Here is a 13,529-nt window from a genome sequence, read left to right on the forward strand (position 1 = left end):
CTATTTGTTTTGTGGTTTTTGTGTGCAGAATAAATTTTTGTTAACACATTCTATTTTGCTAACAGCAGTCATTAACCCGGGCGAAGCCGGGTAGTACAGCTAGTACTATCATATAATGGAGACCGCACTCCCCTTCATCTGGTGACACGCCGCCATAAGGGTGGAGCAACTCCTTAAAAGTAATTTAAAAAATATGAAAAAGACAACAGCACGGAGTTTGTATGTTCTCCCCATGTTGGCTTGGGTTTCCTCAGGGTTCTCCGGTTTCTTCCCACATTCCAGACATCCTGATAGGGAATGTAGAATGTGAGCCTCACTGGGGACAGCGACGGTAATGTCTGTAAAGCGCTGTGGAACATGACAGCACTATGTGAGCAATGCATAGAAGAAAAGCATAATAAACAAATAGGGTCCTTGAAAAATTCAAAAAGTGTGGATATGTTACAATCGCAGTGTGCCACATTCTGGCTCAACAATGAGCCCTTCTCAGGCTTGTGGTGCTAATAAATCCACACTTTTTCAATTTTTAAAAGACCCTGGTGCTGTTGTCTTTTTCATTGTTTTTAAAATACTACTAAAATGCTATCATAACCAAAAGTGCACTATAAGGAAAAAAGTATTGGGGCACAAATCTTACTCATTCAGTTTGGTGGAGGAAGGATAATGCTACGAGGCTGTTTTTCAGGGGTCGGCATTGGCCCCTTTAGCTCCAGTGAAAGGAAGTCTTAATTCTTCAGCATAAAAGAAATTTTAGGCCATTGTAGGTTCTAAACTTGTGGGAATGGTTTGGGGAAGGCTCTATTCCCGATGACTGTACTTCAGTGCAAGGTCCATGAAGGCAGATGAGGAGTTTTGGTGGAAGAGGAAGAGAATGATCGCACACACAGAGCCCGGGACCGCAACCCCATCCAACACCTTTAGGATGAGCTAGACCAAAGATTGTGAGTCCGGCCTCTCACAAAAAATAAATAAAAAAACCTAACTATTTTATTCAACTCTGCTGCTACTATTACATCGTGTGTCCAGATCAACTTGAAACATTTGGTGGAGGGTCTTATTTAACCAAGTGTGACACTTTATAGGCAATGGAAAAGAAAAACATAAAAGTCCTAATAGGGTCATACGATGAAGACAATCACTGTTCATCACCCCTATTAAAGGGGTTGTAAACTGCTAGGAAAACTCCTTCTTAAACTCAATGTTCGGCCCCGATAAAATAATAAAGCCTGTACTCACCTCCCGTGCCATGTTGGCACTCGCGATCCCGAGGCTGTGATGCGGTGCAATGACACATGGTGCCCGGCGCCCAATCAGCGCTGGTGTCAGTGTCTCCGCCTTCGGACAAACTGAACATGAAGAGGAAGTCTGGGATGAGCTGCAGTCCGGACTTCTTTTTCATGGGCAAATTGTCCGAAGGCGGGGACAGTGACGCCAGTGCTGATTGGGCGCCGGGGGCACAAATCACAACACCGCATCACAACCCCAGGGAGAGAGAGTGCTGACATCGCGGGAACGGAACCGGCACAGGAGGCGAGCATAGGCTTTTATTATTTTATCGGGGCCGAACATTTAGTTTAAGAAGGGGGTATCCTAGTAGCGGACAACCCATTTAATGCCTCCATTTAAGACTTCCCTATGATGTCACATATTCATGTGTCAGGTCACTGCATCAGCAAATAGAGACCAGCTGGGGACTAAGCAGGGGATTGGTTAGCAGAGTATTCTTTTTATGAGGTGTCTTCACTAGACAACCATTTAATATGGGGAATCTGACACCAAGTTTATGTTTCCCCATCTAAGGGCAGCATAGCAATGGAACAGAGATCCTGATTCCAGCTTTATGTCACTTGCTGGGCTTTTTACTGTAGTTTTGATAAAATTACAGTTTTATCTGCAGCAGCTCTGCTAGTCCTCTCAATGAAGAGAGGTCTATCCTCACCTGCACCATTGATTGACAGCTTTCAGCCTACACTGTGCAAAAGCAGGAAGCTGTCGATAAATGGAGGGACTGGGCAAGCCAGAGTGCACGAATATGGAGGACCAGAGAGCAGGAGCTCATCAGGAAGAGGAGCAGCTGCAGATAAAACTGTAGTTTAGCAAAACTACAGTGAGAAGCCCAGCCCTTTTGACAAGATTCTCTTTCATTTGAATATCCATCATGTAATATAATTTTTCCCCTGTGAAAGAAAGGTCTTGCCAGGGTTTGTCTCTGGTGTAATATATACATATCCAATAGTTTTACTTCTCTGTGCAAATAATACTCTATATATTTATAGATAATTAATCCCTAAGGGTTCTTTTCTGTTTTACATCCAATACACTTAGCTGTCATAAATACACGGCTTCACAATAAAGTGGATCTGTCACCAGATTTTCCAATAAAATCTTCATAGATTGTTAAAGAAGATGTCCCAACAATTTTTTTTATTTTATGAGCGGTTTTAATTACCTATGTAATGATTTGTAACTGTATTACTATACTCACCAATCGCCGTCCTCTCCCGTTTCCAGCATCGCTGCGGTGTTCTTCTTGCCCGTGTGACCTGCAGACAGATTAAGCAGCTCACCCTGGGGTGACATAGAAGTCGCTTTCTCTGTGTAAGTCTATGGAGCCTCGTCCTGAGGCTCTGTTGGCTTACATCACAGAAAATAGCTCTGCCCAATACAATAGTCACTATGTGAGCCGGGAAAGAAGAAGAGCGCCCATGTGGACCGGAACCACGCTGTAAACCAGAGAGGACGGCAGTCGGAAAGTATAGTCATTCACTTACACATCATTACATAGGCAATTAGGACAGTTTATTAAATAAAAATGTTGTTGATACACCTTCTATAAATAGATCTCTTAGATATGATGAGGCTGGTGTACTTACTTTGAAAATCCATGTAAGAAAAGTTGTATAACCCTTTTTTAAACTTTCGCCTACTGATAGTAAGATAAGCTTTGTATTAGAGTTCAGATACAGCTTTTTTTATCAGGATGGTACAGTCATTCTGACAGTGATTTTCAAAGTAAGTACACCAGCTTCCTCAGGTGTAAGAGAAAAAATTTGGTGACGGATCTATTTTAGCATCTCTGCTAGTGCATGAGAGCATGTATTGCTTATGTTCAGAAGGGAAATTTCTTCTGACCTTGTCCTGCTGTTAAAGGGAATAAATGGTGCTTTACCTGGGGGTTGGATTCTGTAAAGATAAAAAATATAAATTAAATTATACTGATTCACCTTCCTGGATCCAGCGGATTCCACTTAGAGATCTGAGAAGTGCTGTCTAACCAGCCACAGGACCTCTGCAGCAGTGATAGGTTTTGGCAGTCATGTGGCTTGAAACGCGCACCAAATGACCACTGCAGCCTATCACAAGCAGCAGCGTTCCTTTGGCTGGTTGGACAATGAGCCTCTCAGCTCGGCCAACATCTACAACAGGGGGAAGGTTAGGATAACCTCATATATTTCCAATGGTGAATTTGACTTGCCGAAATTTGAGGGTTCATCTAAACGTTCAGTTCCGTCTCATGAGTACGGCCATCTTCAGGGTGGCCAATGCAAATAAAGGAGATTTGTAGTGATGGCCCCATTTTACATTATTATCTACTACTAATACTATAAACGGATTGTAGGAAAGCACTCTGAATAATTTAAAGGAATAAGTACCTATCTGGAATTCCATGGCAGACCACATTGTTCACTGAAGTGCACACAGATTTCGGGAATCCTCCATAACCTAATGGGGATGGATACGCATTCCGAGTGATGATATTGTGATGAACAAATGTATCTATTTCCTCAGTTGTCATGCCAACCTGAAATAGGAAACATAAGGGAGCAGATACAATGTATGTAAGGTTCTCTGGAAAAATATATATTTAAAAAAAATATCAAAACAGGGATTGTCTGCTTAAAAGAAGTTATTATCTATCCACAGGATAGATGATAACTTGCTGATCAGTGGGGGTCTACCCACGAGGACTTGCACCGGTTGGCAGAATTGGGCACTTTTATGTTAGAATGGAGCACCAGTGTGCACGCCCATCCGTCACTCCATTCATTCCCTATGGGGCGGCAGTGCACATGATCGACCATCACGCCATTAATTCCCTATGGGGCATCAGTGTGTATGCACAACCACCACTGCATTCATTCCCTATAGGGCGGCAGGGCACGTGCTTGACTGCCACTCCATTCATTCCCTATGGAGCAGCAGTACACATGCTCTGCCGCCGCTTCATTTATTCCCTATGGAACGGCTGTGCGCATGCTTGATCATTGCTCCATTCATTCACTATGGCACGACAGTGCGTATGCTCAACCGCCGCTCTGTTAATTCAATATGGAGTAACAGCGCACATTCTCAACCATCATTCCATTCATTTCCTATGGGGCCACAGTGGGCATGCCTAACTAACTCCACTCATTCACTATAGGGTGGCTGTGCACATGCTTAACCACCATACCCATTCCCTATGGGACAACAGTGCACATGCTCAACCACCATACCATTCATTCCCTATGGGACAGCAGTGCACATGTTTGCCCACCACTCCATTCATTCCCTATGAGGCAGCAGTGCGCATGATCAAACAAGATTCCATTCATTCCCTATCGGGCCACAGTGTGCATGTGCAACTGCCACCCCATTTATTCCTTATAGGGCGGCAGGGCACATGCTCAGCTTCCACTCCATTAATTCACTATAGTATGGCAGTGCAAATTGCTTGATCACCGCTCCATTAATTCCCTATGGGGCAACAGTGTGCATGCTCAATTGCTGCTCCATTCATTCCTTATTGGCCTGCTGAGTATAGTGATTGTTTTTTTTTCTAGCAGTCCAATAGGAAATGAATGGAGCGGCGTTCAGGCGTTTCACCTGCCAAGTCATCTTGTAATGGGGATAAAAAATTCCCTGATGTACCGATCGGTGCAGCACCCAGCAGTCGGACCCACACCGATCAGCAAGTTATCATCTATTCTGTGTATACTAGGTGATCATTTGTTGTAACTGGAAAACCCCTTTAAATGATTATCCTTGTTCTGCAATCTTTCAATGTATATAACTTTATTATAAAGAATAAAAGAGTGAAAAATAGCGTGATGTCATAACAAATCAATTTAGGCATACGCTAAAAGATTTTATATAGTGACATCAGAACAGTGCCACCTAGTGGCAAAAGGATTGTGAAACATTATGGAATACGAAAGGGGTTATACCAAAATTAAAAGTTCTCCCCTTTACTAAAGACTGCTACCCCTCTGCTGATTGCTGAAGGTCACAACAATGTATCCCATGGTCCTGTATGAGTGGAGCAGAGGTTTCAGTATGCAACCGGGGGATTAAAACTACGGTATGTTTTCCCTTAAAACATCAGCGTGTTTCAGATAAATATATACCCGGTTGCCATTGTGCAACCAATCTCTGATTCATGCTGCCGATGGTTTGGGAACCATGAATCGACTCCTGTAAATTTGGTATGCTAGCAGTACAAATGGCGCCATTGGGAGTCGGATTTCTACTGTAGCTATATTTTTATAAACTCCACCATTAATAGGACATCACATTGATATTTATTAACTGTTGCAATATTTTGTGATCACATTCTATAATTCTATAAAGATCGGATTTCTATTTGAACCCTCGCCGTTACCTTTAAAGTTCTTCCAGCCGTCAGTAAAATATGACGGGCTAGTTGACAAGCCTGACGAAGCCCTTGAATCTGATCTTCGTCCTTAATTTCAATGAAGTCTCCCCAGTCAGGCACAATGCCTGTCGTCACATAGTCTGGCTTCATTATATGCTTGGAGGAAGAGGATTGGAAACGAAGATCAGAAAAGAGCATGACAATGGGATCATTTTCTCAGACAGTCCCTCCTGCTTCATGGCAACTTGCCCTTTGAGTTCGGAGAGTGACCTCCATGAGCCACCAAGCAAACCCTCAAGGCTTCTTCAGTGTTCCTTCCACTGCCCTTTTGAACTTAACATTGCTTATTACAAGAAACTTACACAGCCTGTGAACTGCGCACAGCGGTACAAGAAAAATGGACACTGGCACAAATTTCCTAAAACATATTTCCTTAAGTCACGAGACAGGAACAGGTTCCTCACTTTCTAGTTGGAAAAACAACATCTCGCATTTCCGCAATAAACTGATACAAATGCAACAGATAAATGTATGATACATTATAAAAGCAGCCAGCATGGAGTCAGAATTGTGTTATTACTTCAACTGAGATGTATTGTGCCTTTTTTGTATTCAGATTTGTCATCCCCAGCATCCCTTTTGTTAAGTAAACCTTCCTGCTTGTGATAAGTAACTTATCAGCAGCCATAGTGGCAGAAATTAATATTATGTTCTACTGCAAATATCATGAAATAAATTACTAATTTGAAAAGTTAATGCCACCCACACCCCCTCGACCCCACAGATAATCCAGTATCAGTATGGTGGCATTTTTGTATCATAGTGCCTATGCCCTTTTTCTGTAAGAACCAAAAGCCATAAAATATAAATACACCTTTGTGAGTAATTATTTTTCTTTTTTTTTTTCTTACTTAATTGCAGGCATTGTGGGCTAAACATCTGTTTTACAATTTGATTTCATTAAAGGGAACTTACCACCAGATTTTTATTACCTAATCTGAGAGCAGCGTAACGTAGAGACATGGATCCTGATTCCAGCAATGTGTCACTTACTGGGCTGATTGCTGTACTTTTGACAAAATCCACTGTTTTAGACGCAGCAGCAGATCACTTGAGAACTAGTAACCCAAATGCCAGGTACTCCTCCATATTCATGAGCTCTGTATAACCCCGTCCCCACCACTGATTGGAAGCTTTCTGCCTATGCATAGGGAAGCTGCCAATTAGTGTTGTAGGCGGGGTAACACAGAGATCAAAATTTATAAAACAGATAGGTTTAGAGCAGAGATTTCATTAAAACTTCAGAAAGCGCCAACTAAGTGATACATTGCTGGAATAAGGGAGTCTCCCTTTACATCATGCTTCATATGTGGTAGAAAAATTGTCTGATTTTCATAAACAATAATGATTTTTCACCTGCATTGTCATCCATTTTTATACATTAGCAGTGAATGAAATTTACAAGCTCAAATACAGTTTCCCATAATAATAACAACAAAATATCCATAAAAATTGGATGCTATATGGATGATACAACTGGGATCCGATTTCATTTGCGCACCCATGAGTAGGCGAATCTCATCTGAAATACAAAAGACACTGGTGCGTGCGAAAAAATGGTAATCTGAACAGCGTTATCGCATAACATTGGTCCAGTGTTGACCGTGTGAGATCAGGTTTTTTCCAAGAACAGGGCAGGTCCACAATATTCCGAATATTGGTACTGCTGTAATAGCTGTGTAATGTCTCAGGAACTCCAGCACTCACAAATCTCGGAAAGGAGCATATGAAACCTTGTCATAATTTATATACATGTATGGACGACTGACGTCAGAGTTTCTTCTCTTGAAAACATCTTTTAAAGAATGACTATTTAAATTTTTATTTAATACATCAATCGTACACATGATAATCAACAAATTGTAATATATCTTAAATCAGAGAAATCTTCTTCGTTGGATCTTTCACTCTCAATTCATGGTTGTATATACTTTTATGCCCAACAATGGCAAAAGTATTCTTAGAGTGATACCTGTATTGGCTAACCAATTCAATAATATAATTAATGGGTAAAATCTGTATTCTGTGTGATGCTAGATTTTCCCATAACTGAGATGACAGTTGGTGCTCATAAAGTTCTATGGAGAACTGTAACTGTGGTTTCAAGAATATCTTGGTCTTTGCTCTTGCTCCTCCCTCTCCTGTCTCCATAGATTGTTAATGTAGCACTCCTATCAAAGTTTTTATCCTGCAGTCATCATATTATATAGCACTGTGTACTTACAATTGCTCATTTTGCTTTTCTACCCAGCTAATTCTTCTCTTTTCTCTGCTCCATGCAGAAACAGGAAGTCTCTATTCTGTACATTTATCATCCCCCTCTTCACCTCCTGACCCAGCTGTTCCCTCCTCCCCCTGCCAGGGACTTTTGCAGTGACTCATGACTCATGCAGGGAAAAAAATTGACCTCCTGTTTCTTCATAGATCTTAGAAGGATTCAGCTAGTCAGTTTTTAACCCCTTCATGACATATGACGAACATCCTATCTCAGGAATGAGAAAATCTGTATTCATTGCAGACAGATTTTACCCATGAATTGAGAATTTTGAGAATAAACAGTCCAGAGGGAGAAAGAATTGGATTTCTATAATAAGATCTTTTACAACGTTTCTTATTTTCACTTACACTATTAACTTATGGAAAAAAATTAAACTGGGATTACTTTTTAAAGAAAGTAGAAGGGAAGCCTAAAAATGGAACCCTCCATGACAGCACCACAAGAGGTTACTCCCCGCCCCAATAGGGACAGGACACACAAAGAGGTCAAATAGCCCACCCCACTTACTCTCTCCAGTGTTTTTCTAATGGACCACAGCGGCATAAATGCTTCAATATTTATTTACACCATTAAATGATACAACAAAAATAGTAGGCTTGCTGTCGTGGAGGGTTCCTAGAAACCAAAGTACCAGTAAGTCTATTTCTATTTTCTCTAGTCACCCTCCACAACAGCACCACAGGAGAAGTGCCAAAGAATACATTTTAGGGAGGGACAATGGCCTGTAGAAATTTCCTCCAAAAGGCCAAATCAGTATTACACATTAGATCTAGTCTGTAAGGCCTAGAAAAGGTATAGACCGAGGACCAGGTAGCACATCTGATTGAGGCGCTTGCCCTTTCAGCCCATGAGACAGATATAGCTCTTGTGGAGTGTGCTGTGAACTTCTATGAAGGTAACCAAGCTTTGGTTCTTGTAAGCTCCACAAATTGCCTTTTTGCTCCAATTTGCAATTGTGCCTTTTGAAACCCTTTTGCCTTTATTTAAGATATTCTGATCCTTCTTCCAGAGTTTTGATCGTTGGAGATAGTGACATACGCATGTCCAATGAATTCCATTTCCCTACTGTTGGACAGATTTTGGCACAAGGAAGATAAAATGATCTCCTGAGACATATGGAACTCTGAAGTTACTTTGGGTAGGAAAGTTGGGTCCAAGCAAAAAATGATCCTATCTTCTAGAGTTCTTAAATATGGTTGTCTTGTAGAGACTGCCTGCGAGACATGCAGCTGCGGGGACTGAAACATATTTTTCGAGCATGCCTAAGACACTTGGTTAGCACAGGAGCATGCTCAGATAACACCTTATCCAAGCACGTTCGCTCATCACTAGTAACTGCAAATCTTAGGTATTTCCGGCGTGCTGGGTGAATGGGAATGTGTTAGTAGGCGTCCTGCAGGTAGATGATCGCCATCGCAAAGCCTTGTCCTATTGGAATGGTGGATTTTAACTATTCCATCTTGAATCCTCTGTACTTTATACGTACATTCAGGAATTAAGTTTATTATTGTCCTGTAAGTTCCTTTTTTTTTACAAGGAACACACGAGAATAATGTACCATTCCGCAATCTGTTTCTGGCACTGGGGAGATTACCCTTGTGGCTAGTAATTTATGGAGTCCTGATGTTAAGGCATTTCATAACTCCTGTGATGATAGGGAAGTTACTCTCAGAATCTGTGGAGGTTTGGAGAATTCAATTTTTATTGCTTCTTTGACAGATTGTAGAACCCATTGATTTGGGGTCATTGTCTCTCCTGACGTTGACTTTGGGAGAGCAAGATGTTTCTGCCTCTACTTCCCTTAGGGTAGTTCCAGTGCCCTGTTTTCCCTTTTCCCCTATACCAAAGGGGCTGACTTTGTGAGAGATGAAAGGACTGCTTCTTGATCATGGTAGGTTCTGGCAGCATTTTCTTTTTATCAGATGCTTTCTCCAGTTAGTCACCTAGTGCTGGTCCGAACATGTATTCCTCTCTGAAAGGAATAGAGCAGAGCTTAACTTTGGAGGCTCCACAATTCCAGCCACAGTGGAAGTCTCGTTGAATTTGACAATACTGGAGATCTTCCACTGTTCTTACCAACTCTGCTGAGGTGACAGCCAAGAATCCTGTGGCCTTTTGAAGAAGAGGCAAGGATTCCAGCAGCTCTTCCCTTGAGGCTCCCAATCTGAGATATTCTTCCAGCTGGTTCAACATGGATCTTGCTATAAAACATAGATACCACATTAGTGTTCTACAGAGCTGCTGAAGTCTTCAAGGACTCCTTTAGCCGGCTACCCATTGGGTCCCTCAGTTGCGAGGAATTTTCAAACAGCAATGTTGTCCTTTATGCCACTTTAGCCACCTGGATATCCACCTTCGGTATTTCTGACGAACAATTAGATATTTCTTCCTCTAGTGGGAACCTATATTTAAGTTCTGCTGGTACCCCTAAACGCTTCTCTGGAAGCTCCCATTCGTCTAATATTAGACTCTGTAGATTTTCATGGATCAGGATTACCATTCTCTTTTTTGTCTTAACAACCCCAAACATCTCGTCTTGGACTTTCTGGACAGTTTTCTACTCCTCCACATTCATGGTGGTTCTCACTGCTGTGAGAAGTTCCTCCATGTCCTCAATGAGTAATAATATTTTTTATTTCCCTGGGTCTGCTCTATGGCTATAGTTGACTTGTCTTCTTTACACCACTCGCCAACAAAGGATCTCTGACCTTCTTGCGAGTCTGAATCCGATTGTGCCTGCATACACATTTTCATCTTTTTGGTCCCTAAAGGGGTCACTGAAAATGACTGGAGAAATGAAGCTAGGGACTACTGGACCACCTGGTGGACCATCCCTTCTAGCTCTTCTATCAAGGAGGGATGTTCCTCTTTTATGATTTTATCTGTGCAACTTTGACACAGGTGTTTCTTATGGGAAGATGGCAACTTTTTGGCACAGATGGCACACTTACGAGACATCTTGTCTTTTATAATTTGATTTTTGGAGAAAGATCCTTGTCTCCCTGAAAAGAGAGAAGGGAGCCAATAAGTTTATTTTGAAAAAAATCCTGCTCCAAAGATAAAAGGACATAAAGCCAGGTATTTACTAGGTTTGGGTTAGCGCTTGGTTCTGCAGATGCAGTAGCAAGAAGATCGACAACCTTCCATAACAGGAAAGGCCCTACTTTATGGTGTCTTCACTCAGGGCTCCTTATAAACAGGCTCGTGATCATCCTCCTCATTGTCAAACAGGCGCAAGCAAGGTCCGGTGATTTGCAGGCGCCCCTAGGGCTCACAACCGCCGTTTCACCCATGGGCACGCTGTATTAAGTGGTGCATTCCACCATGGAACGCAAATGGAAGGGATGCTGAAGGACCTGAGTCTGCATCTGACGTCACTTCCGGTTTCCGCACACCGGATTACAGCGAGGGTAGGAGAGCCGGGGAGCACCGGGAGTCCCCCGGCTCATACCACTCTGCTTTACTCAAAGGTGCAGGAAGAGCAGTGAGGTCCTGTGTCTTGGAGGAGATAGGATCAGCTATGAGAGGGGAAGCCTGGAGCGATCCTTCTCAGCTGCCCGGCCTACAGGTATTGTTTGACCAGTGTCTGTTGATGGAGCACCGCAGGATGACCTCATCATGCCCCATAGGGACATGAAAACACTGGACAGAGGAAGTGGGGTGTGCTATTTGACCTCTGTGTTTCCTGTCCCTATTACGGCGGGTAATAACCTCCTGTGGTGCCGTCGTGGAGGGTGACTAGAGAAAATAAGTTACTTACGGCTTTGTGGCAATCAGGCCCCTTCTATACAAAAACTTTAAAGGGGTTAGAAAGGTCCCTTGACATTAGGTCCATCATTAGGTATCGCTCTGCTGGGACCCCCAATGATCAGCAGTAAGTGGTGAATTTCTCTGCAGCGCCGCCACAGGAGAATTGGATCACAACACAATCTCCATTCAGATTCTGGCTACAAGGATCCTGAACAGAGGACTGTCTCTTTTTTTGTGTAGGGGAGAATATTATTAAGAGCATAATACTAGCAAAAGCAGAGGCTTGTGTGTATAACCCTATTCACACCCAGCTTCCTATATACACTGTGCATTGTGAGCAAGCTGCCAATCAGTAGGTGGGGGCAGGGTTACACAGATCAGCCCAACTGGTCTGTGAGACCTAGTCCTGCAGTGATAATCTCCTGCTGATAAAACGCTGATTGTATTGAAACTACAGCGCACACAGCCTAGTGACACATCACCAGAATCAGGGTCTTGTCCCCTACATAATGCTGCTCTCAGATTAAATAGCAAAAAAACAGATTTCATTTAATAGCTTGAAATTAGATATAAGGTGTCACTTAAGTCTGGACACATAAGCAAAAATACATATTTATACAAGAAATTAAATGTATTAACATTTTATTCAATTGGAATATTAAATAACTTCTTCAATATTATTTATATCATTTGCGATGCAAAGTTGATGCGCTTTGCAAAATTTACGTGTACTTGATGTAATAAACCACATTGCCGTCAATTTTTGCACATTCTTTCTTTATGAGAATATTCCTGCGTGTCCTGACTTTAGGGACACCCTGCAGTATACCGTATGCGTACACATGGATAACCAGGCCGTTCTCTGCCTATTATATAACTTTTTCGAGAGGAACTTTCTGAGATGCAGAATCCCAGAGCTCTTGCTGCTATGGCAGGTGAATTGCGGTGCCTGCTGCCAGCGGTAGATCACATAAGATGTATTATTATCACAAGCAGGCTGTGGGTTTTTTTTTTGTTTCCAGATAGTAATGGTTACATAAAAAAACGAAAAAAAAACAAAACAAAAAACCAAACCTTATTATAGCAGCTTATGTTTTTCTTCAAAGGTGACCACATCAACTTCAATAGACACTCATCACATTCTCACCAGTCTGTCTAATGACGAGAGGCGCAGGTTGGGATATCGACCATAAAAACGTCTTATTTACTTAAATCATTTACTAACATTATGGCACATTTTTACAAGTTTGCCGGCCACTTCCTCCGAGTTGATGCCCACCTGCCGCTGCCTGCATCATTGGGCAGATTGCCTGTAACTACCTGTCTCACCTATGCACTGATTACCTATTCTTCATCGCACTATCCGGCTGGGAGCGGAATACATGCCGCTCTGTTGTTTGGGGTTTGACCGGGATTTCAGCTCTTGGCTGTCACTAGATGAGTGTACTTGATCAGTAGTGCAGTCAACCTTTATATTGACTGGGAAAAGAATCAGATAGTAGAAATTACAGTTACCTCGGGAATTGGATGAGCCGGGGAAACTGTACCTGGCCAAACTATACTATAAGCGAAGCTTCTTTGTCTCCGGAAAAAGAAACATCTCCTTTGTTGAATGTTTAACTGCCTGTGTAAGTAGATCTGATTGATTGATGGAGAGAAAACTCTATGACAGCCAGTCACATAACCTGCAAGAAGAAATGAGAAAAGACACATAACAGTTCATATATCCTTTCATTTTCCGAGACATCATCACGTTAAACTGTTTAAATCAAGGCTCGTCATTAGTGAAAACGTTACTTTTCTGTC

At 42.1% G+C, this 13,529-nt stretch overlaps 1 protein-coding gene across 5 annotated transcripts in view; it reads right to left on the minus strand.

The window, feature by feature from the left end:
- Nucleotides 1–13,529, minus strand: part of METAP1D (methionyl aminopeptidase type 1D, mitochondrial) — a 217,926-nt gene that overhangs the window by 91,833 nt on the left and 112,564 nt on the right. For all 5 annotated transcript variants that reach the window (XM_077272698.1, XM_077272699.1, XM_077272702.1 and 2 more), the window contains exons 2-4: nt 13,239–13,408; nt 5,642–5,791; nt 3,654–3,802 (exon numbers count right to left, since the gene is read on the minus strand). In XM_077272698.1, the coding sequence (XP_077128813.1) occupies nt 3,654–3,802; nt 5,642–5,791; nt 13,239–13,408 (469 nt within the window). The remainder of the gene's footprint in view (nt 1–3,653; nt 3,803–5,641; nt 5,792–13,238; nt 13,409–13,529) is intronic.

This window comes from Ranitomeya variabilis, chromosome 7 (genome assembly GCF_051348905.1).
Source record: "Ranitomeya variabilis isolate aRanVar5 chromosome 7, aRanVar5.hap1, whole genome shotgun sequence".
Classification (NCBI taxonomy): Eukaryota; Metazoa; Chordata; class Amphibia; order Anura; family Dendrobatidae; genus Ranitomeya; species Ranitomeya variabilis.